Source organism: Lagopus leucura, unplaced genomic scaffold (genome assembly GCF_019238085.1).
Source record: "Lagopus leucura isolate 7727_CA_CO unplaced genomic scaffold, USGS_WTPT01 Super-Scaffold_73, whole genome shotgun sequence".
NCBI lineage: Eukaryota > Metazoa > Chordata > Aves > Galliformes > Phasianidae > Lagopus > Lagopus leucura.
The window spans coordinates 52085880-52112258 of NW_024962252.1; the positions used below are offsets into that span (position 1 = coordinate 52085880).

General features: G+C 41.0%; 1 protein-coding gene across 4 annotated transcripts in view; it reads right to left on the bottom strand.

Annotated features, from left to right (window-relative positions):
* Positions 1 to 26379, bottom strand: part of SYNJ2 (synaptojanin 2) — a 66125-nt gene that overhangs the window by 2515 nt on the left and 37231 nt on the right. For 3 of the 4 annotated variants that reach the window (XM_042889842.1, XM_042889859.1, XM_042889868.1), the window contains 19 exons: positions 25171 to 25343; positions 24673 to 24754; positions 24306 to 24455; positions 24037 to 24202; positions 22609 to 22800; positions 20570 to 20654; positions 19553 to 19693; positions 16716 to 16908; positions 14983 to 15141; positions 14583 to 14739; positions 12709 to 12826; positions 9787 to 10005; positions 9042 to 9120; positions 7660 to 7828; positions 7178 to 7330; positions 4438 to 4572; positions 3191 to 3303; positions 2348 to 2456; positions 851 to 1053 (listed from right to left, as the gene is read on the bottom strand). In XM_042889842.1, coding sequence (XP_042745776.1) covers positions 851 to 1053; positions 2348 to 2456; positions 3191 to 3303; positions 4438 to 4572; positions 7178 to 7330; positions 7660 to 7828; positions 9042 to 9120; positions 9787 to 10005; positions 12709 to 12826; positions 14583 to 14739; positions 14983 to 15141; positions 16716 to 16908; positions 19553 to 19693; positions 20570 to 20654; positions 22609 to 22800; positions 24037 to 24202; positions 24306 to 24455; positions 24673 to 24754; positions 25171 to 25343 — 2796 coding nt within the window. The remainder of the gene's footprint in view (positions 1 to 850; positions 1054 to 2347; positions 2457 to 3190; positions 3304 to 4437; positions 4573 to 7177; positions 7331 to 7659; positions 7829 to 9041; positions 9121 to 9786; positions 10006 to 12708; positions 12827 to 14582; positions 14740 to 14982; positions 15142 to 16715; positions 16909 to 19552; positions 19694 to 20569; positions 20655 to 22608; positions 22801 to 24036; positions 24203 to 24305; positions 24456 to 24672; positions 24755 to 25170; positions 25344 to 26379) is intronic. The other variant, XM_042889849.1, reaches the window with a different exon arrangement.

Sequence of the window (26379 nt, forward strand, 5' to 3'; positions counted from 1 at the left end):
ACACTGAATCCCATTATCAGGCATGTGAAAAAATAGTTGGATGAACAGGACAGCGAACAGCATATGGAGAAAGAAGCTGACACAGTATGGAGCAGAACACTCCGGCTGTGGTTAAAAGTAAGCACTGTGATAAGGGAGAGATGACTCTTAAAACCTGCACATCAGCTGCCTTTTTCTATTTGGGATTCAAAGCAGAATTTTATTCTGAAGATGTGTACCTCTGCCTTATAGTAAAGCAGCTGGGCTTTGCCCTTTAGTTTAATAAAAAGCCAAAGAGTGCCAGTATTGAAAAAGTAAGAAATTTCTGTGCAATTCTGTACCTGGAAGTCTTTCTTCCTGATTTTACTGAAAACAATCAAACAAAACAAACAAACAAGCAAAAATGTAGCTACAGGTGATGCAAAGATGGCTCTGATGCTTCATAATCAACAGAGTAAAAACACAGGAAGAAAAAAAGCATAGAGGGTGATTTCCACATGAGACAGTCAGTGGTTTTTTGTGGTCTCCTCCTTAAAACAAAGCTGATGCAATGAGGAGAGGAAGCAGAATACTGGAGCCATGACACTTTCACAGTCAGTGCCACATACCTTGACAGTGCTCAGACAAACCAGGAGTAACTACATCTAGGAAAACAGACTCACAAAGAGAAAAGCTGAGTAAAAACCTGAGGTTCCCTTTCCTTTCTTGACTGCCTCAAACGTTTTTATGACTACAGCAAGCAATACCATTTCAGAGCCTGCTGACTAAGAACTGGGCACTGTTTAAACGTTAGGGCTTCAAAACAACTGCTTAACAGCTCCCCCCGCACACCCTTTTTTCATCCTTCACACCATTTAAGGCTCCAACTCACATTTTCCATCTTGGCTCCAGCCCTTTGCAGGGGTACTGGCTTCTTCGTAGTTGGAACTTTGGGTGGAGGCCGATGGGGCACAAGTGCTGGTCCTGCCTGTGGGCCCTGAAAGGACAGGGACTTTGTGATGCTGGGAACAGGCTCAGGTTTGGTGAACGTTTGGTTTCGAGTTGGAGCAAGCTTCAGTGCATCTTCCTGTAATCCTGAAAAGCAAAACCAATTAGTGTCTTAGCAGCAAAATACCTCCTTTTACAGTCATGTTTTCCAAAATGTGCATGGTCTAAAGGGCATATACAGTGCTGATGCCCAGAATGCATGTTTTAGAGAAACAGATCTCTGTGAACCTGTGTCTATAACTTGTAAGTGACGTTTTGTAAACAGCAGTTGAGGAAAACCTTCCCTGTATGAAATACTTCACGCCAACATGCAGCGCTGTGTCACCATTGAGCCAAGTGGGCTAAACACTGCTGGGGTGCAGAAATACTGGGCTTGCATTCTGAGCCTCCCTTTGCTCCAGTTCTCTGATCTGGATAAACAAGGTGACAACACTGCGTGCTTCCTGTAAGCAAAGAATTGTAAACGCTAACTAGGGTAGAGCACAAGCTATTGAAAGCCATGCTGACTAGGCTGGTTTCCTTACCCAAGCTGATGAAATGAAATTTCAGAATTAATGGGGAGTAAACCTGATTTCAAAGATAAATGTACAGCAGTGTCTGAAGAACAACCATCAAAGTGCCTTTATGATATTTCTAATTAAAATGGATTATTCCAGACTGCACTGTGTTTACAAACAAAGGGGGTTGTTCTTCTCCTAAACTGAGCACCTTGCAGACTCAGATACTGCTCTCCAATCATAATGCATTCTTTCTTCTTTATACAGCATCAGCAAAAAAAGGCTGCTTGAAACTCCAGAGAACATATTCACACGGCCTAAATTTCCTGCTCTGAGTTGCCCTTGTGAAAAACTCTCATCTCCATGGCTTTGACAGAGAGCATATAGAGAGCAGCCTTTCAGCACAGATATTTCAGCTAAAGGTCCTACAGACTTCTATGCAGGCAGCAACTATACTTGTTATGCAAATGTGAATAAAATCCAGGTTATTTCTCCTGCTGCTGTATTTGCTCTATAGCTCAGTTAGGAACTGTGAACATCACTAAGTGGAGCAGCAAATGTAACTCTGAGGTAACACGAGCACTCGATTCCAGCTTTCTTTTAATTTTTCAGACTAGATCTGGACATCAATAATCCAAATGCTCATAGCAACAGGTTCTGCAACAAAATATTCAACTTGAGTTACCTTGGAAAACAAGGCCAGCATTATCAAAACTGACAGATAACACTAAGAAAAGTCTTGTAAGAATGTGCATGTCCATGTTCAGCAGAGCCTCTGAACAGAAATAATATAGCATTTGGGCTATGACAGCAGAAGGATAAATACACCTGCAGAATTCTGTATTTAAAGATTTTTGGAAAGTCCATTAGAAAGCTAGGCTTACCTCCTTTAGCTTCCATAAGACATCTGATAGCTTCTTCTGCTTCCTCAGCAGTGGTGGTTTTGATTTGCTTGACATTGTAAGGTTTACTTATTCCAGTACGAACTTTAGGCTTCGATAAAAAATACAAAAATGAGTAATGCTGAGAGAATCATTTTTTCTTGTGTACTTGTGATCTTATGGCTAAGCTCACACACCTGTAAAGCTCTGGTTTTGCCAATGGCTGTTCAGAAATCTAGAAATCCTACAGAAATGGTGGAGAGTCTCTTGGCAAGCACTGGGCCTTTGTTATCAGCTGAGGAGAAAGGCAGATAGCTAACTGCCACAGCTGGTCCCTTAGCCATCCCTTGTTCAATGCATTATGGTTTCCATCTAATAAGACAGGAGTGGGGAGGTGTTTCCACATTTGGGTATTGATTTTCCTGTTGACAGGGTGGCAGCCTTGCTGGCACCAGAAGACTTTTCCTGGATGTCAGGCTCTGGGGCATCCCATCAAAACGAGGTAAGAAGAGAATTAAAGCACATTATCGTGGTGCTCAAAATTCAAGTTAGCATTCGTCAAAGAACATCATAGAAAATGAACTAGCAGTGCCCTGGATGTGCACCATTCTCTCTCCTTGCTCTTCAGCCTCTCCTTCTTGACAATTTAACACTATTTTTCTCAGGTCCAGATGGTCCTATAGTCTAGTATTACAGTACCACACTCATCTTAGCATTTCCAGCTCAGGCAGGCAATGGACTTCCTTCCTTGTACAACAAAAGCATTATGTACTTGATGCTCAATGTCTGCATGGATGGGGGAGATGAAGATGATGCCACATGGCCACACTGAGAGGCAGGACTCACCGGCTGCTGAGGGGCTCCAGGCAGCAGCTTTGCTGTGGCCAGGATGGAGCAGGTGGAGTGGCTTCCTGAAGAGAGGGAACCGTCTGAGGAAGACTTTTTGCCTGATGTTCCAGCTGAAAGAGGAATAAAAATGGCTTGTTGCTCTCAGAAATCTGCAATGACAGATTACTCTCTTTGAAACACGTTTGTGAGAAATGAAAGAGACACTGTCACTGTCCCTGCTCCTCCAGATGACAGGCACATTAGGTAAAACCTTCCTGAGGGACATCAGAGTCCTTCTGCCTGGGCGCCAAGAGGAGCACACTTTGATCTAGAAGGAGTAAATGGGCTGAAGCTGTTACTGCCTTAAGTCTAAGATGGAAAAACCTGAACACAAATGAAATCATGAGCTGTTTCAGGAAGGATTTTCCTAGTTAGTCTAACAATTTCTTAGTTAGTCTAACTAACAATTTAGTTAGCTGAGCAATAACGCTGCCTTCCAGGCATAGAAGTGCTAATGCCAGCATTGTCACTTCTGTACAGCAGACTCAGAAATGAATAGGAATAATGCTGAAGAACTCATCTTCCAGCAACGAGTCTGACAGAACCTTTGAATTAAGACTGAAAAACATGAATATAGGGCTGCAAAAACCAATACAGCGTACAGCTTGTGTCACACTGAAGACCCAGATAATTATCTGGATTTAGCAATTGGCATTCTTTCAAAAGCAGCTATAAGAACAAGAGCAATGTAGTACTGACAACTTCTTGGGTGAGTAGAACTCAGGTAAACAGCACCTTTGTGCTTCACTGAACATGAAAATGAGCAAGAGCTACTTGCAAAGTAAAGTAGAAAAGGCCAAATAGTACAGAACAAGCATTTTGTCAAAGCTTTTAAAAACAAGATTACAGTTAAGTCAGACACAAGGAAATATAAGAAAACACCCAGCAACTTTCTAAGCCAGCAGGCATAAATCATGGTATTTATTGTGACAAAGCAGCAGGTCAACTCGTTGAACTGAGTGATGAGTTAGTGTTGTCATACTGTACTCACTAAGGCATGGAGCCTTTCTTTAAGGAATACCTGTCACCCTAAAAACAGACTTCCCCCATTGCTAGCTTGGCCGTAGGCAGACTAAAACAGACTGGGAAGCAAACAGAGCAGCAGCTTGACATTTCAAAACAATGTCATTTTCTTCATCACCCAGAGATGGCAGGCAAAACTGTTCAGCTGAGGCCAACACCATGTAAAAGAAAGTTAAACTCACCAGGAGGAGGAGGCCTCTGGGGGGGCTGGAGTGGGCGAGGCCTATTAGGAACAGACAGAGACCTGCTTGGAGACCTGCGGTGATGCTCCCCGCTTGCCTCCAGGTCCAGCTTCAAATCAACCAGGTCTGCATCATCTAGGGCAATTTTAGAAAGGATCCATGTCAGACACTTGCTGAAGAGCACGCAACAAATCTGGGCCATCTGTAGAGATGCAATGACGAATGGCCATCCCGAGCCAGGTATCTCAGCAACAGCACACTGCTTCTTTCATCCTGTTTGCTCCTCTGGAATAGCTCCCTGCTCCCACCTGAGAAACATCTACCCAACCTTATGTCAAATGTTTCCCTCTCTCCTTTTCCAGCATTTGTTAACTGTTCCTGCTGACGCACAGACTGCCTGCATCTGATTTCTGGGTTACTGCTCACCTCATTACATTGAAAGCTTTTCACAGGCAGACTTCAGTGACCTGGCATCATTCAAACTCAGGCACAGCAGCCATGGGAAAGTGAGTCACGATCAGTTCCCTATTCTTCCCTCATGAAGGCCGCAATTATCTCTGAAGATTAAGCAACCTTCCTTGCTCAGAACTGTTTTTGTGTCTCAGAAAGATCTATCTGAATCACTCCCTCATTAAATCTCTCTGCTTTCCAGCAATGTTTCATTACAGGTACACCTGCCTCAATGTGATAGCCCTCAGATGCACCTGAAATGACTGTGCTATTGCACTTTCACTCCACTTTAGCCTCTCTAATGGATGGAGAGGAGTAGAGATGGTTTTCAGCTCCCAGCCAACTGCACTGGGGGCTTTCACCTCAGTTGTCTCACCTCCTTCCCCTACCCAGCCTTGCAGAAATGGCCTCTAGGGCTCCAGAACCCACTTGGTTTAGTTTTGTCCCTGTGGTTTGGAGAGGAGGGGGAAGGAATTGACAAGCAGCAGCCTCTCCTGCTTTAGGCATTCTTAGACGAGTTCCTGTTTTTCAGAAAGTTGTACTCTCCAGGGAATGCTGAGCTGCCTCACACTTTCCTGCTCCCACTCAGCACCAGATGGCAGCCACAGAGACACAGCCTGTGATCTGCCCAGCCTGCCCCCCCTTCCTTCTACATTTTCTCTAAGCAGCAGATATGGCCTCATCAGTATGATCCGAGGTGCCATGCAGATGCCTAAAGGCACAGCTGGAAATTCTGGCAGCAATACTGAGCACAAGACAAAAATCAGCCACTACCGCACTATCCCTCCTGCTTAAAAGACTGCTGGGTTTTGGCAATGGCTCTCAGGAACGTCTGACCTCAGAAACACTCATGCACACTAATGTGCTCCTGTCCTTGGTTTCTTCTGCATCCAGAACCAGCCCTACAGCCATCAAACCTTTGACAGGAGGCGCTCAGGCAGAACTGAGGCATCTGGAATTGCAGAGACTTTCAAGATGGACTGAATACATCATATTTTGACTTTGCAAGATCAGCCTCTCAAACTCCTTCAAACTATACTCTGTAGCCTCCTACATACTTTTTTATGTATTTTTTGTGTGTGAAGAAGAGCTAGTGCAGTTGAGAGGAATGCCTGCAATTCTCTGTAGTGTAATGAATCATCACATCAAATAGTAGGCCAGAGGTGTTTGGAGGGCAAGCCATCTCATAGCACAAAGTGATAGTTTTCACTGTATTTAATAATGACAGATTACTCATTGGCTCAGGGCTAAGTTTCTGGGTCTGTCTATACACTGCACTCAGCATACAGCTTAAGGTGGGTCAGAAAGCTGTATATCGCTGTGATTGTTTGGAATGTCTGCCTGTGTAAACTTAAGAATTTCGTTTAATCTTTATGAACTCTGCTTCTGACTCAGCCTTTAAAGGCATTAGAGTTTTCACTTTTATGTCAGAAGATTCTCTTCTATGAGAGTGCAGAAAGAGCTTCTGAATCACCCGCTGATGGCAATGAAGTGTTTAAGATGCAACCCAGCCTGTTTCAGCTTGGCCACTGAGGCCTGTCCTGATCACATGCCAATGTAATAAGGCTGCAGTGTGGCTAGTTCTTGCTGCAGCTTGTAGATGTAAAGCTGTTGCTATGAAGAGAATACTTTACAGAATAATTTCTTAATAATGTATAAACAAGCCAGGTGACCAGAAAAACAGAGCGGCGTATTTGCAAAGCTCTGAAAGAATGAATATACCTGTAGTATGAACCTCAGCTCCTTCAGAAATATAAATAAAATAGAAGCAAAGAGAAATCTTAACTTTTGAAGTTGGTTGTTTGAACACAACTTCCTGAACAGCCCGGCTTGCTCCAGTCTGTGCTGCCACAGCTACAGCTCAACAGACAGAACACAGCTCATCACCAAATCAACAGCAATTCTTGGATTTGGCTTTGCTCTGGCCCTTACCAATAAGGAAATAAAGTACAGATGATTTTGTATTTTATGTCCTGGTGCTGTACAATATCAAATGAATAAAAAGAAATAATTTATTAAGACTCTAAAAGGAAACTGGCATTTCTCAGCACTACCACCTTGCCCTGGGCTGGAATGAAGTAAGATCTAAGCTTTATTATTTGTATGGCTGTGTTGCCTTGGTTACAATCACACGCTCAATAGTTGTTGAGCACTGCATGAACATGTATCAAAAAGATAATCATCATCTTCAAGAGACCTACAATCAAATATAAACAAATAAGAAAATACAGACAAAAGGAGAATAAGCAACAAGTGTTCAGGTGTTATTTAAGGAACATACACAATTTACCTTTATACAGCTGTGAGTTTTGTCCAGATTTGGTTGAAAGAGCTGTGGACGAAAGGTGTCCAGAACCATCAGGCAAATATTCTGCTGCGTCTGCTTCCAGGTGTTGACACAAAGCATCATCTAAATACTCATCTTCATCCTCCACTATATCACCTGAATTAAAATATTAAATAACACAGACTTCATGAAAAAGTACATAAATGAATTGAACATACACAATGGGCAGGCTTCTTTTACAATCCATGGGTTCATTACAGCTTATTTCTATTTAGACAACTGTACCACACATTGGATTTGCTGACATATTCTGTTAGCAATACTTCTCTGGCCAGGAATAGTGCTGGGTCACAGTTTTATTTACAATCCTCTTTTTAAGCGGTGTGGCTTCACTGCAAATTAAAATACCAGCAACACTCAAATTCTGTGCAATTAAAGCCGAGAAAACAACTTCTTACAATTTACCTTACAAACCTGCTACTCACCTTCTGAATCATAGTCCAAACTCGAGAAGTCAAAATTTTCTTCCAAAAGACAGGAATTTGCAGTGGGGGACATGGGGACAACACTGTCCCGTTTCCGAGCTATTTCCTCCTGAAGTCCCTTCAGCCAGTCCTTAGTTTTGGGACGGATCTTCACTGTCCTGCCTCTGACCTAACACAAAAAATTATTTCCCCTTTGTCAAACAGGGCACAAAACAAAAACCTGAGCAAGTTAAGTGTTGCTGCTTGCTTGTAAGCAATATAACTAATGCTTCATCTTTGATAATAAACAAAAAGGAAGCACACTTTATACTCTCATAACAATTTTTCAGACTGTAATGATATTCTTGAAAGAAAAGCTTCAAAGCTCATTAGGAGATGCTGCTGCATTTGGGGGTTAATTGAGAAAGAAGCAAAGTATCAGCTATGTATCAAAATGATGCTGTGATATTCATAACGGAGTGGGAGGGTTCCTTTTTTTAAAGCTACTGACTAAAACACACAGAACCTTGTTACCTGCTGCCATCTGTAAGGAGGCTCTGCTCAGAAAATCTCAGATATGAGAGTCAATGTACTGCCTGATTGATAGTTGATACAAAGATTAAGACGGCAGCTGATCGTATGTGTTACTCCATGACATTCAGGGTAACAGATATCCAAAATAGCGTCTTTGCCAGCACTACTAGCTTGGAAAGTTCCTGACTGGTTCCTGGCCCCTTCACACATTGTGCATATCCAATAGTGTTCGATCCTGTGCTATAATTGAATCAACGAAATGAGCCAAATTAAAAGATAAAACTCCAAATATGAAAGAACAACAACAGTTAAATCCACTGCTTCAGTATTGAGTTTACAATGCAGCCCCACACAGTCAGCATAAAGGACGGGGGTGATAAATTGTAGCGCATGTGTGTGGGAAGGAAGAACAAGGGATTAGAATATAAATTCCTTACAGCTAATGCTGCACTTGCCACAGAGGGCAATGAATCATGTTGTTCCAGCTTGGGAGAAGGAGTTTAGAGGGTACACTTAAAGGAAACAAAAATCTCTAAACAACAATCTTGAGCATGCTTTGGCAACAGTATAAAGGCACAGCCTCTAGAGCTTCAAGTGCCAAAGGAATGGCCAAGTCCACGTATTTTGCAGTGGTATCCCAAAGCACTGCTTAGGAACTCCAAGCAAAGTTACTTTCTGCCCTTCAGAAACCGAAATACTACGTTAACATTAAGAAGTTCAGCAGCTGGGAAAGCCAAGGACTTTGTGAGCATGAAGGTTCTTTGGATAAAGTTAGTTAAATTTCTAACTAAATTAAGTATCTCATTCTAAGCAACCACTTTTGAGAAACCTGGTATGAAATCATTATGGTAAGTATGAGATGGTCTTACTTTGATACCATCTATATCCATAACACGAAGTGCTGACTTGCTGTCTGCAAATGTTACCAGCATTTGGCCTCCGCTGATCCTAGTGAAAAAAGACAGAAGAGAGAAAACAGTGCACTTCACCAGTGAGTAAAAAACCTTAAATGCAACCACGGTCACTTTGTTGAGCCATTTATTTGGTTCCAGCTTTATTTTACTCATAACTACACTTTGGAGAGAAGCAAGCAACCTATGAATCCCTGCTGAGCTCCTCCCCTTCCCCCCCCCTCCTCTGTGTGACCCCGGTGACACACCTGTTACTGGATCATCCCTGAAGAAGCGTAACACACCTCGGCAGCTGTTGACAGGATATCCAGTCCAATAACTACACTCCCTTACAACTTTCCTTGGCATACTCCTCCTCAACCTCAGAGGACACATGATGTCCCAAAGATTTTTACATTATCAAGCTGTCTAGTGATTGTGAAAGAGTGCTGGAAGAAAGCACATCTCCACAGGGGAAGTGAAGCGCGGCCAGAGGAGCAGCCAGCAGAAGCAATGCACCTAAGCAAAGCCTAGATTATTTCTTTAGCAGGCTGACAAGAAAGAAAAGATATTCAAAATATATATATTTCATTTCTAATGAAGAATTAAACATAATGGAATTTCATGTACTGCTTTCCACTAAAAAATGGATTCTGTCTGGATATAAAGGGAATTGCTAGTCTGCGTTTTTTAACATGATAACCACCTGAAATCCCAAATTTACCTGACCAGAACAACAGTGCCATAATCCTCAAACATCTGCATAAGCTCTGTACGCAGGTCCTCAGGAAAATCATTTTTCTCTTCTGGCACTGGTGATAGCAGATTTACCACTACTGTGGCATCCAGTGGTCCCTGGAAAGATGACACTTCCTGGAAAACACTCTCACGAGCTCCTTCATTGACTTCCTGGACTTCCACTTCTACAATAGCTAACACAGGCCTACAAGAAATAAAGGAGAAACACCTATTTAAAACTAAAATCAACATTGCCCAGTTGCCACTTACATAAAATTAAAAACAATTCTATACATCTCTGGTCATTTTTAAGTCCACAGTGTCAAAGTCCATTACAATTAGTTAATCACTTCCTTCTTAGGCATACCAGGCTTAGTGTGTATGCTCTACACAGAAAAAGCAGAACAAATTACTTAAAGTCTCACTGGAAGATAGCACTGTGGTGCTGGAAATTTGGGAGTCTAATGGATTGCTTCATTTCTCCTACAGAGAAAAATCACGCCTTGAGCACTGTTAACTGTATTTACCAGTTCTTCATTAACTGAGTGTAACGGTGAGGACACACCACAAATTCAAATAACAATTGCATGCAGCAGTTCTAGCAAACCTCTAGTCTAAGATTACCAGGATACTTTGCTCCTTTTTAATTAGCCATCTCCCAGCCCCTGCAGAATAGGAAGGCAATCGATTCTGCTAAGCATGGCCACACAAAGATGCCTGTCTTTCAAAAATTAAGGACTAAGTACTCTAAGGGTTCAATGTGGCAACAAACAGAACAAAACAGCTCAGTTTGAAGGGACTTTCAGTGAACAACTAGTCTTAGTGCCTGACCACTTCAGAGCTAACCAAAAGTCAAAGCATATTATGAAGAGCACTGCCTTGACAACTGACAGGAAGAGCACCTCCCTAGGAAGCCCATTCCAGTGTTTCACCATCTTCATGGTAAAAGAATGTTTCCTAGTATCCAGCCTGAGCCTCCCATGGTGCAGCACTGTGCTGTTCCATCATGACCAAGGAACAGAGCTCAGCATCTCTCTCTGCAGTTTGCCTACTCAGGGAGTTGCAGAAGGCAAGAGTTCACTTCTTGGCTGCCCCTTCTCCAGACTGGACAGCCCAGGTCTTTGTTCTCAATCTCTCCTCACAGCACGTGCCTTCCTGCCTGTCACCAACTTTGTTCCCCTCCTTTGGATGCTTACAAGGGCCTTGACATCTTTTGCATTTTGACATACTGACATGTGTTTGCTACACAGCAATACAATTAGCCAACACAACAAACTTGCTTCTTCAGCAGTTTCCTGCTTATTACCTCTTTGCATGTTAGATCTAAACACAACTGGGAAAGATGTCTGAAAGACTAAAGCTTGTCTCATCTCCATGAATGCCATCTACATTCTCAGAATTCCACCCGCACACACACAGAGTAGTAACTGGAAAGGCTGCTTCTAACTTTCAGAATTGCTATTTCCTACTTGCAAGAGAATATGCATCCAGAATGTATGAATAGGAGAGTCAAGCTAAAAAGTAAAAAGAGAGAAAAATAATGCAGAGGAAATGTTAGCTATTTCTATTAGCACTGTGAATCGTTATGCATTACCATATGCCACAACGATACAGCCAAGCCTTTTTTCTAGCACAAACCTTGGGAAAGCAAAGCTGCTGACTGTAATTTTTTTTACAGTTGAGCCCACTGAAATAGAAAACCAATGTACAAGAGCTATGTTTCACAGATTGCATCCTCAGGGTCCTGTAAAATGAGTGCAGCAGTTCCACCGCTTTGTGGAACACAGCAATGTCAAAGCCCTGACACAGAGAAGTTGATTGCATGAGGTGTGTTATCTCATTGCTGGAGGGATACAGTACAGTCCTCACATGTGAAGACACCATGAGAAGCACAGAGACAGCTGCCATGGATCACCGAGCCTACAATGAGGAGCAATATTGTACTGCTTCCAGAGGGGCTGAATGAGTGCAACAAAGATATTTGGCGGAGACCAGCTCAAGACGCCTGGGACAGACGGGCTTAGGCTCTGGTGGCACATAAGCAAAGTTTATTGTTGTTACAAGCGTTTTATATCTTTTTGCTATGCGAGTATACAATACTTAAATCAGATAACATTCATGCAGCTGACAGCAATACATCATTACTTAACTCTTTTGTATTATGATCAGAAGGTGTTCTATTCACAGAACATGCTCTGCTCTTGGTCACGGAACGAAGAAGCTGTAACTTATGCTTGCCAGTTTCACATGACAGTCCTTCCCTTTCAGGAGGGGCCGCATGTTCCCTGTTTGACCCTTTCAGGCCAGCCAGGTCTGTTTTGCTTAACTCAGATATTATGAGTACAAGGGCATTTCCAAGGTGTATTTATTACAGAATTTGTTTCAGAGAAGTGAAGTAGTGACAAGTTCAAGGAAGAATGTTCATTTACATCCTCAGAGAGAAGCTAATGATTTGGAATCACAGAATCCTTAGAGTTGGGAGGGACCTTTAAAGGTCATCTAGTCCAGCTCCCTTGCAATGAACAGGGACAGCCAGGGGCACTGTTCTTTGTTTTCACATCCATCTCCAATCTCCATTTATAAGGGCAGCCCAAAAGTTTAATACTTCTTCTTTGAAGAGGTCTTTGAAGTGGCCCTATAAACACAGCTTACACCTCTCCAGGCCACACTGTCCCACACAGGACTTTCCACCATGGTAAACATCCCACCATGAGGAAAAAGAAAATAAATATAACAAACCACCAAACAAAACTAAACAAAGAACAACAAAAAAACCTCCAGACTAGGGAACAGAAATTAAGCGTGTGGTGTCTGCTACAATCAGACTCAATTCTATGCTCTGAAGGTACCATTCAGTATGACACATTCTGGCCTTCTAGAACTTCTGATTATTTGCTTAGGACTTTACCTGTGGTCAGATGCCTGTAGCTCAGCTCTCCCGTAGTACATCAAGGCTCCAGGGGTCCAGGTGTGTCTGACTTTAGTTTCTGCACTCAGATCACTGTCTAGAAGATTGATCTCTCCAGCTGTGCAGCACAAAACATCATTTGAAACTCACAGCTGTTTTTACCAACAGTGAAGAGATAGTTTATTAGGATGTGCTTCACAGATCCTAGCAGTGAGATGTATTATGTTGTTACCAGCAAAATGGCAACCTGAATGTCACTCAATCACTTGCACAATCTGTGTTGATCAAGGGTCATATTAGTATTTTTCTCCCTACCCCCCTTCTGAGCATGGAAAGAAGTATTTGTGAAATACACTGCATACCTGAACAGTACATGCAGAGCGAAGAGAAAGGAGAGACCAAATACTTATGCTATAACACATTAAAGCAACAGAAAGCTCTCCAGACACTATGCTAGAGTGGGGTTTTACATCATTGTCGGTAATAGTAAAGTTTTTAGGTCACTTTTTGGGCTAATGGATAACTATTTCTTGCCTGCAGAGCTGGAAATGAAAAAAAAAAAAAAAGCAAGGAAACAAAATTAGAGCTGAGAGGCAGAAGAGTAGTTTCACCATCAGTAGAAAAGGAAAGGATCTACGGCAGCTATGGTGACACACTGATTAGAAAAGCTTTGCAGGGCTGGGAAGTTGCATAAACAGATAGCAAAATACCCACCATGAGCTAGCCCACGTGCAGGGTCTACCTGCAAGCTCTAAAGCAAGGAACCTGCAGGGAACCACTCCTACATGGTGTGGGCTCTTGCAGACATGCTAGATGGAGTACACATAGAACACGGGATCCACTGGCTCAAGTCCTCCCAGGCATTAGTCTTACCATACAAAATAAAGAACATGCTTTGAAAATGCTGAAGGGTTTTCTTTCTTCTGAAATGAAGAACAGTCAGCCCAAGATGGATGCTCACTGTTCTAACTTCATTACTGTGTCTCCTACAGTTTTCCTTTCCCAGATTACATCTCTGTAAATGGTTTAGGCTCTTCATTTTACTTTTTCTTTCCCAAAGTAATTGTGAATAAATGTGTATCACATCAACATGTATTCACTGATTGCTGTAGTTTTGCTTTGTAGTTTTCACACTTAGAAGTACTCATGGTATGTCTTGGATTCCAAGCAGAAGTTTCCTGGCATTATGTTTTTTATGTGAAGTTATGCAGATTTTATGAACACCTGAACACAGATATGCCTGCAGACTGAGAGGACAGTTATAAAAATTGTCACTGGAGACACAAAGAAATATTTTTTCATTTTGCTACTGTGTTCCCTGAAAAACAAATCAAAATTCTGTATGGATATCTGTTGTACTGGCCACATCTGATCTCCAAGTACTTTATAAGCGCTAATTACTGAAATCTCCCCAAACTCAAGAAACTGACAGAAACATTCCTAGAGTTACTAAGGCACAAGAAGATACAGAAAAGTGCTTACACAACTACCGAGGACAAGACAAACAACAAATCTATCCTTTATCAACATGGGAACTTTATGTGGAGTAATGATTCTGCTGACAAGCAAGAGAATAACTTCTAGATTATCACAGGTGGGTTGCTGTCAGTTCCTCAGCTAGCTCCAAGCACATTTTCAATCTGTAGCATGAAGCCTTTGTTCACCCACTCAAAAATTAAGGGCTGTCTCTGTGAGTTATTCCAATGAAGCTGAAATACATCTGCTTTAGCTAAGACATTGCCATTTGAGTACGCCTAAGTGACACATGCAGCTCTTGCAGCCCAAAATTCCCAAACTCCCTCTCCTTATGTGGGTTTTGGAGCAAAATGAAATTTGAAATTTTCAAATAAGGGAAGAGAAAAAAGCCTACGCACCTGTTTTTTCAAAAGGCAATTTCTTTCTCCACCAAAGAACTCGGTCAGTCCAAGCCGGGGTTCTGCACTTGTCACTTGTATCGTAAGCCTCCGACCCAACGTCATATTTATATGTTGGTCCAAAATTAATAGTCCCTTCATGGAAGTCTTTAAAAATCTATGGAAAGAAGTACCCTTTCTTTGATTGAGTTACAGATGAAGTAGGTGCCACTGTGCTCTACCAACTTTTTTTGTGAATAAACAACATTCTGATTTTTAAACAGATTACTAAATTCATGTACTACAAATAAATGTCTGAGAAGAACGATTCCCTCTCTCAAAGAATTAGACCAAGCCAATACACTGGTATTCAAGAAAACAACAACTTTAAAATGTAAACAAATAAGACACACTGCCTTACTTTTCCACTGGATTTTTGCTGTTGTAGTTGATCAAATTCCATCAGCGTTTTCCAATCTTGACGTTTGAGAAAATAAAAGACTTCCTCATATGTTAGATCAAGGCGATAGTTAAAATCGCCACACCAGAAGACATAGTCATGAGAGAACACATTACGTCCCTGGTTTAGAGAATACAGTTAGCATTAAATCACACTTAGGAAAAGAACTTTTAAGTGCACTGAAATACACAATGGAGTCTTTGAATTACTAAACACCAGATCACGTACTTCCCATATCCTACATACTAAAATCCATTTCAAAAAGGACTACTTCCTTCACTGTCTTTTGTGCCCCACTGAGCTGAATTTTGTAAACAAGAGTATCAGATTTCCTGTTTTCTGAAGGTATGCCTAAGCTGGGAACCCCAGTTTTAAATTCACAATTTGGCTGAATTCATGAATATAAAAGAAAATTGGTTTGTTTGTAACACATTTCACATATGTACACTTACTCATTCTAAGTAAAGCACAAGATGCACCACACTACCAAAACACGTTCACAGCAACAAAGGTCTTGATTAAGAATGAGCACCAAATTTGACCTTAGGTGCACACTGCCATAGTTTTTTAAATATACTGGAATAAACCATCACTAGAAATTCACTCCAGTCCTACGCTTAATATCCTATATTCTATGCAGTCATTTTCTTTTAGTCAAGCTATAAACCGCCAAAATCCTCTAAACGCCTCTCAAACAGCTGCAGCTGTCACAGCACTAGAGGTCACTCTTTATATGTATTTCACACACAAGGTACATTCAATTACTTCAAGTGTAGACGACATAAAATAGCTAATGAAATATTACAAAGAAAAACTACCACAAGCACAACTTTATGGCCATATAGAACAGATATCCTATGCAGGATTTCCAAACTGTCAATACTGTTTCGTACATAAAACATAACTAATTAATATGCTGCATGTGCCAAGCCTCTAAACCTTGCAAACCATAGGGAGTCAAAATTTTATGCTTTGCAATCTAACGCCTGCTGACTAAACAGAATACATAGACTGGTCCATTCCCTGTCTGCTTTAGGACCTCTCCCGAGAGGTCTGAGGAAACACTGTATAAACTTACGGAACCAAGATTAAGGGAAGCAAGGAGGCACTACTACCATATCCCATAGGTTACTTGTTGGCCTGAGGAGATACATGTGAAATAAAACACTACAGTGATTGATTTTACACCCTTCAGGGGAAAAATTATTCATATGGACTAATAAATAGTGCCTACTTGCCATAGCCTGAGAAAAAAAAGCACTTCCTCAACAGTGACAACATTCAAGAGACACAAAGAGGGGAACAGAATGTACCTTATCAAACATCAAGAAATGATACATCGTACCCATCAGGAGCAGATAAGGCACTGATGTGCTGAGTGGCAAGGATGGTCTTTGAGGAATCCCTGCTAACTAGTGCCAGCAAGAGCTACATTTCTGAACGCAACACCAGCCACCTAGACATTATCCCCAAGGTCTCACAGATTTGTCAATCAAGTCACACTGTCCTAAAAGATCAGCTTGAAAATTGCTCAAAGGCCAGGACTTTTTTAGCACTGCAACCACTGTATTTTTGAAAAGTGTAGAACTTTGCAAAGCAAGTGCTATATTGGGTGATAAAGAACACAAAGAGAGACAACGTAAAGGCACAGTCTTTACCTTCCACGTTTTCACCACATGTACACCTATTCTTACCATTGGGAAGCTGAGTTTCTGTGTTATTTCTTTATAGTCTTCATTCCTCTCCTTCACCTGAGTCTGCCCAGCAGTTAAGTGACTGCATATAAAGCAGAAACTAGTACTGTAGAACTGGAAACGGATGCTCACTGCCCCTTTATTTCCAGTCTTTCCTCCCATTCCTGTCTTCACAGTGTCTATTGCCACATCCCTGTATGAAAAAAAAAAAAAATAACAATAAAGAGCTGCAGGGAAAACCTTCAAATAATTTTGCAACATAAAGGAAAAATCTGTTTACAGTGCCATGCCTCCTTTCTCTCCTCTGCAAACTGAGGCCTGAACAGAAAGACTGCTGCCATTAGGCATATCTTTCACACTGTGACTCTTTGATGATGTTCACGTACTTACATTTCAAATAAAATATTGTAAGCTACTATAGAAGTAAAACTATTTAAAATTAATTTTCTCCCTCTCCTTGTCCTTGCAAGCAATATAGCAAGAGAAACAGTGGGAACTTCAGCAGGATGCACATTTGAAGTTTACCTCTATCATGATCCTGAAGACATTAAATGAATAACCATTGCATTCCTTTTTATACTTTTAATTATATGGGAATCTGTTTTTCAGACAGCTAACAATTCAGCTGGTGTTACTATCCACTGAAACCCAACTTTACAGTCAGTGCCACATTTGTCAGACCATTAAAAAGCAACAGATCATAACCCATAACTTGTTAAATCAGATGCAGTAATCATCAGATACAACTGTTTAGATCTAACTCTTAAAAGAAGTTATGCTTTAATGACAAATTACTTAGATCCTCCACATGTTTGATTATGTAATATTTCAGTGTTGCGACTAGCATACACTTACGAGTTTTCCTAAAGAAAGATGAATTGCTTGGCAAAGCAGACCTGCCTGCAGGAAAATTCCTCTCAGATTGCCAGTCTATTCCAAGAATAAACCATGCCTGTCTGATCAGATAAGCAAATGATGACATCATTGTTGTAATCAACTCCAGCACCATGTACGTCCTTCCCATTGAGAAAATTTCCAGACAGAAGCCAGGTAGCTCTAGACAAGACTATTACTGGCTTTAATAAGGGGCAGGGGGAAAACACTAAGTCCTATTTGGCTTCCTGCCAGGCACCGATAACCTGAACGAAGAAAGACGTTACAGATTCTCCCTGTTTTTCTCTTTGTTTTCATCTATCTTTTTCAATTTCTTCCCCATCTTTTCTGCCCTCCTATCTTTTTTCCTCTTTGTTGGCTTCTTTTCCTGATCGCAGAAAACTACCAGAAAAGACACCCTCAGGGAGACAAAAGTGGAGCATCACAGTTTGCTGTGAAAAGTTGGATTTTGAGTGCTCAGAAAGAAGCAAGCGTTCACCCTTTTCTCTGTAAATACTTCTCCCTTTCTGCTTCCTGACTATTCAATTTGCTGACTGGTATTTAGCTGACTTCTATTCATGGCAAGGGTTGAGATAAGCCACTGTATATGCCTGTATTTTTTCATTCCTTTTTCACTACTCCATAAGCTTCTGCCATTCTCTCATTTTATTCCTCTATTTTCTGATTTCTGTCTTAATCTCTTCAATCTCTTCAATCTCTGTAAGCACAGAAGCTTTTTTGCACTTCTAATCATTTTTGTTTTCCTTTTATGGGACATGGGAAAAATTACATAAGCACATAGGTTACATTTGATTAAGCACAACTAGCATACAGCAATATATCAGCATTAAATAATGAACTCGGTCACTACAAACAAACCCTTCCCTTTTTCTCCCAGTTTCAGAGGCTCATATCCAATTCGTAGCAGTTTGACAGTTGCTCTAGACTTTAGGACAAGAAGATGCCCAAGGATAGATTCAGCTAACTACTCATTTCCTACCAATTCACACTTAGCTTGTACAGTTCTTGCCCAGGGCAAAAACAATTTAATGCACTAAACCCTGCAGCTTCATACTCTTTCCTTTTTTAATAAAAATGAGAATTTTCTAGGGGCAAGAAGGGTTTGTTTGGGCACCAGGGACATCCGTGCTAGTAAGCTGAACACATAGCTCTGGGCTCTCCTAACTAGGGACATACTTCTCTTTCTTGTGACATCTCATAGAGAAAAATACTTAATGGGCATTCAAATATCAGTGAGAAAAATTCTCTCTCCCTCTAAAACCTCTTCCCAACTTTTCCATAATTCTTTTCAAGTCTGGAACTGTGTTCTGCACAGAACTAATAAGAATAGGGCTAGAAAGCTGTTGCAGCTCCCATTCTGAAGGGTCAGGTCGCCTTAGGACTAGCGAATGACTAGTGGCCATTAGCCACACATACATCATGATGGAAAGGCAAATGGCGTTTATTGCAACTACACAGTGGTTTATATATCCTATGTGCTAAGTCTACGCCCCTAAAGCATGCATCATAAATCCATCACAGAGCAGGGGAGGTCCTGACATGTCACATCCCGATGGGGTGCCTCACTAGCGCCTACTACAGAAAGTAAAACCTGTCCTTCATGCAGAGGCAGGCACTTGCCTTCACTTGATGCTCAGATTGCTCTTGGACATGCTGAGTCAGGTCATTCACTTCCCAAAAAAGATGCTACACCATGAGTGCCCACCTAGAGCATGCCCGGACTCCTTGCTGAACTGGAATAAGATATATTAGGCCGGACCTTGGGCTGCTCAAGAGGAGAGAGTCCAAACAACTGCTGCCTGGAGACATGTCTCTCCTACACAGGAATTCAGGTTTGCACAATTTCCGCCAAGTTTAAAAATCACTCCCACTCTCTCTGGTCAAACTCCATCAGCAGACACCACTGAAAATGTAGACTATAATGACTTGGGTTTTATTTTTACCTGATGAAGGGGACGTGATAGGGTCGAACAAAGATGAAAAGACAAACACCAACAAGCTGCGCTGATGTCAGCTGAATGTAGCGATGAGTCCTGGAAATAGCCTTTTGAAGCTGTTCTCCCCACATCTTTCTATTTGTTGTACTGGAACAAACAAAATCATTTAATGGAATCAAAAGAAACCACACACAATCAATAAAATGAGAAGATTAACTGTGCCTTAGGTTTATAAACAATCTATTAGGCTCTATCCATGCTGATTCCAGAACTAGAAATAATCTAGGATACATGGCAGGGATTGTGAGCCAGAGCAGAGCAAGCAGGGTCAGCAAGCCAAGACACAAGCAGAAATAGTTATCCCACTATGGGACATGAGGTGCATTCTGTCAACTATACTAAAAATGATCTATGCTGTAGTAATCATAATTATAAAACCAAAAAATCTAAGTCAAATCTTTTGACTTATAAGATTTCTTATACTCAATAAAGAGATCTTCTCCTGGCTCTCCTCAGAAGAGTTAGCTATTGACTGTTCTTAGATGAAGCCTTGTGAGTGGGTTATACAGCTTCAGTTTTGCAGACCCAGCCTCATCTACAAAGTCAACTGGATCATGTGGGTACACCATGAGCTCAGCAGTCATGCTGAACACTGCTGTAACTTGTAACCCAAAAAAGACAAAAAAAAAAAAGCCACTGAGCATGTTTTTCCAACACCATACGTGGATTTAAGGACAAGCGTTAAACAATGTCATCCATCAGAATCCTTCTCTGCTGACACAAAGACTTAGAAAATATAGAGTTTTCTAATGCACAGAAGCTCAAGAATAAAGAGCACTTTCAGCAGTACCCCAGTGCTGTTTGTTAACAGCAAACATATTTCCAGCTATAATTACATGCAACAGACTTGGAAGGAAGTGTTCTACATACTTGACGCAAGGCACAACTCTGGAGGCTTTTGTTTGACTCATTCTTTTGGGGAATACTGGGCTTCAGAACAAAACAAAAACAAATCCTATTTACCTGGCATTTACAATGTTCCCAGCACTTAATTCAACCATCTCTTCAAATCCCACTGCAAATATGTCAGGAGGGCAGTTCTCATCATCTGTTGTCAGAAAAGGAAAAAGTTATACAAGAATTACTACCTTATTGTTTCTCCTAATGATTTGTGTTCTAATTTGTGTCAGAGATCATTCCTGTAGCTCTATCCTGTGCATTCCCTGCCAAGCTTATACATAATCATTACTTCTTTAATCTAATCTCACAAAACAACCCCCGCAGTTCCTTCCAGCTTTTTTTCTGTCTTTCTCCCACCAGACTCTCGCAGACAGAGTTCAGAACAATCACTATAAGCACTATACTGTAGCAGTGTTAATATGAAAAAGTATTCAGTATTCTCCCTCCCTCACTCCAAACATAGTAAGGACACAGCACTTCACTACCTGCCATTTTTTCACCCGCTTTTTACCCAACTTGCCTATCCATTTCATTTTTATTTTTTTACACCAAGTCCATCTGAACTTACTGTCTATACAAAGTCCCTATATACTGCCCCCTCCCTCTCAACGTATTTAGTACATTTATCTGCTAATTTATAGAAGACTTCAAAGTCCTTATCTTCATAGATTAGGTCCAGAGGAGCACAGCAACTCTGTCTTCCCTCATTCAAGTGTGTGAATACAATCCTGGTAAAACAGCAAGGATCAAATCCTCTCCTATGATAGTATGAACTACTTCTACTGACCCATCAAGTCTGCCCATTATTTAAAGGGCTGATTTTGGGTTTGGTTTTTTTTTTTCTTTGAAGTTTTGCTTATTTGTTTAAACTGTCACAGGCCCAAGATACCAGTAACATAATTGATCACAAAGACCTAAATAGTAAAAAAGGAATCTAAGTCAGAAGTCTTATTTTCTGTCTCAGAAAAAGAACATAAAGAGAAGTAAAATATAGCTTTACTCTCAGTAGACATAAGCATTAAACTAGAACAAGATACTTACCCTTTCTTTTTTTGGCTTAACACGACAGGCACTGTCACGTTAACTACTTATTTCCTATTCATAATTTTGAACACGTAACTACTTACGCAGGCACTGTATTGACATTTCCATGTACAGAGACCTTTTGGTGGTCATACCCGAGCTCTGCACATTAACGGAAGTCAGCTCCATTTCAGAAGCTACTTAGACATTCCATATTCTGACTGCCAATATCAATTAGCCCTGCTCCTCCAGCTCACTCAGGGGAACAAGGGACAGCAGGGAGAGCAAATAACAGGCTCTCATCAAATTTTAATATCATGGGCACAGCCATTTGCCAGTACAGATAAACTGCTTCTGAACAAGACTGGACCAAGCACCCACCCAAGCTGTTCAGAATATAGTTGTCTGCACTGAATTGCAAATCTATACACTCAAGAACTAAGAATTCTGTCTCTGAAACCGGGACAGGTTCAAACAGGACAGCTTATGTAAGAACCAGGGATCTGAGGAATTAATTCCTGAGCTTGAAGGGCAGGAACATAAATATCCCTGTGATGCCAGCAGAAGGTTATATACAGGTTCCACTGTAACAACAAAAGCACAGATTTTGCCATATCTTCATTGGATACACTCATTTTTCAAATGACAGTACCTTCATTTTTCATTTTTCTTAATAAAATCTGGAAATAAAGTACAGTAACTGACTTTGTTCAGTTCATACGAAATTCAGTGGCTATCTTAAGCAAGCCAGAAACATGAGAATTTTCTATACTTCTAAGGAAAGGCAAGATGAAGAACAAGGAGACATTCCAGGGGCACCTAAGCACAAAGCTTCCACCCAAAATAAAGAACCAAGAATGGGGAAACTGAGGAACAAAAGAAAACGTGGTATGCAGAATAGGCTGTACAGGTCTAAATTAGCCTGAATACATCCTTTAGGTTTCCAGAAAATGCCCTTCAGGATGATGCATTGACTCTGAAAGGAACAGCTGGTCAAAACTGGTGTTCTGACCTGCAGACCCTAGAAATGCAGTACCTACTGCAATATCAAAATGCATTTTCTGACTCTGAAGCCTTACCCTGAAATTCAGAAACTCCAGAGAGCTTTGGAGAATCCAGCAGCCAGTCTGTCAGCTCACTGGTACCAAGGATGTTGCTTCGAAACTGCTTCCCTCCATTCACGTTCCAGGTCCCCATGGCAACACGAACACGCTTGAAGCTTGTGAATTCAAACTGACGTTCCGACATGGCCTTCAGAATACTTGGAGTTACTGATGGAAGAGAAGAGAGAGAAAGAGAGCATGTAAAACAAAAATGTGCCATAAAAGCAGAGAAAGGATCCAGAGAGCAGTGACATCTAAGTCACTATGAAATAATGACAGCATCCTAGCAGCAAAAATGCAAAAGCTAAAGAATAACTCCAGTAGCAATGGCAATAACTGTAAGGCTGATGCTATCAATTTCTCTTCCAGACTCCAAGCATCTTACAAAAGCAGATGTGCCTGTGAGAAGCCAGTCACTCACTTCCAGCATATATTTTCTAGAATTTCTTCAAGTAACAACTGAACAAATTCTTTTCTCCTCCCTTAATCTTTTCAGTTTTGCCTGCAGACACTGAGTACGCCACAAATTATGACTTAAAGCCAAGTCCTACCAAATTTAGATGAGGGAAAGATAGAAAGTAGCACATTGTATCTTCAAAACTAGCACTGTCACAGCTCTCTAGCCTAGTCAGAAGTCCTTAGAGGAAACTGCTACCTTCATTATTTTTGATGAGTATAGACAATTAAGAGTGCATTTTTTCATGTGAGTAGCTGTAATAACCTTAATCTTCAACTACTCGATATGCAGCAGCAGTCAGGCATAGAAAAGGTATCTATACTGTCCTTGTAGTCCACAATGGGGACAGCCTCAGTACTGAAATGGAGCTGAATGGCTCATGTCTACCCTGTTAAAATCCAGCAGTTCTCTGGAGCAAACTGGCAACATGAGACTGCTTGTGGGAGCAGGTTATTCTGTATTCTGCACATGAGTTTCTTCTCAAAGAACCAGGCTGGTTGATTCTAGATGGGTGCAAACAGCTATGTATATGTTACGGACTATCAGAGCCTTGCAGTAAAGCAGAGAATGAACCAGCATAAATGTGTCTTTCAGATCCAAACAGCTAAGAGCACACGCAAACTGCAGGCTTAAAATAAGGAGATAAAAATGTTGAACTCAAGAGACTTCCCCAGGTCAGAGTGACCTAAAAATCTTTCCCTTCAGTCCATCTCCGTTCAACTATCAAAGATAATCAAAGAGCAGATAAACATGCTGGAAGTCCAAAACAAAACAAGTGAGAAATAAGCACAGTGGAATTAAAATTTACAGGATTCTGCTACAGTAACTTGAGAAAAAAGTGTTTTAAACAACACAAGAGTAGTTTATTTATAAAAAGATGCAATTGCTTATATCTGACGGTCAAGACCAGACAGAAAAGAAAAAGGAAGGGTTTATGCTGGCCTTACCCAGCAGTGCAGTGTGATCCATGAGCATCTTGCCCTTGTCTGCATATTCCTCACTGAAGAAGTCACCCATGAGAAGCAGCTTGATGGCTTCCTGCTTTACTGCATCAAAAAAATTTGACTGAATGGTACGAGAGACAGAGCGGGCTCCATCCTTGAGCTTCCCAACCTACATCAGACCAAGATCATCAGCATAAGAGGCAACGAGATATAAATCAGATACCTTTCTTTACAGTCACTTCAGAGTAAACAGCTTTGCTGCTTTTCTTTACCTTGTGTTTTCCTTCAAGGGCACGGCTGCCAGTAAACACTTTGCTCAGATTGTGACCATTGAGAGTCCACATTGCTTTGTATGATTCCACAAAGCGCTCAACTATAGATCTAGAATTCAACCCAAGGATCTCCAATTGTGTAAGCAGAATCTGGGTTTGGAGGAGAAAGGAAAAAAAAAAGAAATAAAATCACTTTTATTGAATATATTTTGCCTTTTCTTCTCAATTTAATTATTACAGCCAGCACAATTCTGTAACACAGAGCTAGCAAGAAAGACTTGTATTAGTGAGGCTTATGCCCCTTTTCTTTCCTGTGTGACAATGTATGCAGTACAGACATCTGTGAAAGGTCCTCTGATAAACTTACCTCCAGCGCAACGAAGGACTGTACGCTGTTAGTACGATCCAGGCAGTCCAAACAATTCATTCGAAAAGTACCTGTCTGCAGGCTTTGGTAATTAAACACAAGAGGAGGGAGGAAGAAAAGTATATTTTAAAAATAACTTCTAATTACAGGTTGATTGAACAAGATCGTCAAATGTTCAGCTTGAATATTCCCACCCACATTTTGACAGTGCAAAAGTGGGATCAGTACACAGTGCACAGTGTATTCCATTACATATCTAATTACCTGACTGTCTGCAACACAGTGCTTGCAAATCCATGCATTGGTAATTTTCCAAATTCTAGACCATGGAGATGTAGTTAAACCAAATGATCTATTTAGTGCCAAGACTACACTTTGTTTCAAATCTGTATTTCAATATGGTCACATACGCTCATGGTCCAAACACAGGGATGAACCTGGGAAGGCCAGGAGGGCTGGTGCCTGGCTATGCTGGGGCATGGGGGCAGGGACACTCACCATGGACTTACATTCTCGCCCTCTGCAAAGACGCCAAAGTCTTCCCAGTGCAATTTCAGTTGAGGTCTCAGTAAATTTTCCAGTTTTTCAGTTTTCCCACCTTTTGCAAATTGGTGGTAGTCAAAGTTTATCATCGGAGTGTCTGCTGCATGGGAAGAGGCCCATAGCAGTTTCTGTTTAGAAATTGAAAGGAAAACAAATCCTGTTCACATGACAGCATAACACTGATACCAGCATGCTTTTCATTGTTTGTAAACCAAGGTTTTAATTTTGAGAAGTTCACATGGATGTTTGAAATGCCAGATGTGAATACAGCAATGAAAATTCTCTGTTTTCTTTCCAAAACTGAACTGGATTGCTATACCCCAATTTTCCTGCAGCAAATCCCAAACTATGCCTGCAAAGCACAACTCAGCACTGCTCCTGTGTGCACCCTGACTAGTGGCAGCCCTGCACAACAACAGTGATGCTTTGGGCAAATTCTGATATGAAGGATGCCCAGAGCTCCTTAAGGTACATGAACATAAAAAAGCACGAGTGAATTTTGCAACTCTTCTTTAAATGCCGAGAGAAAATGTGCGGCCCTAATTTTAGGTGGAGTGTGGCTGAGAAGGAAGTAAGAGACAAATGATATCCCAGGAAACATACTATAGAATTTTGTGGCAAACCACAAAAGTGAAAGAAGGGACACAAACAGCCTGATTATTTCATCTCCCATTTCCATGACCTCATATGTATTTCCGTAATTGCCACAAATCTCATTAACATCTCTGTAATAGATACAGCTGTAACACATCCTGCTTTCCATGGCAAAGCCAGAGATAATTGTTTTATTAACTCTAATTATGCAAACCTTTGTCTATTCCCTATGCTTTTGGACTCATCTCAGGAAAGGAATGCTTTATTCCCTTTATTGTGATACAAAATGAACACAAAAAACCACCCTGATATTATATTAGAAGCCTATATACAACTGTATCAAGTTAGTAATTAAATCGCCCCTCCAGAAACAAATTTGAAGGTCTTGCATGGTGTTTGGAGGAGAAAAAGCAGTATATTTCATTACATTATTATAGAAGTCAAAACACCTGGTATTTGCACCAGATCCACTGGCGCTGGTGACACACCTGAGGCGTAAATTGTTGTCCACACTACAGTACCGCCTGCGCTGTAAACATAATTATACCTGTTACAGAGGACGTTTGTGAG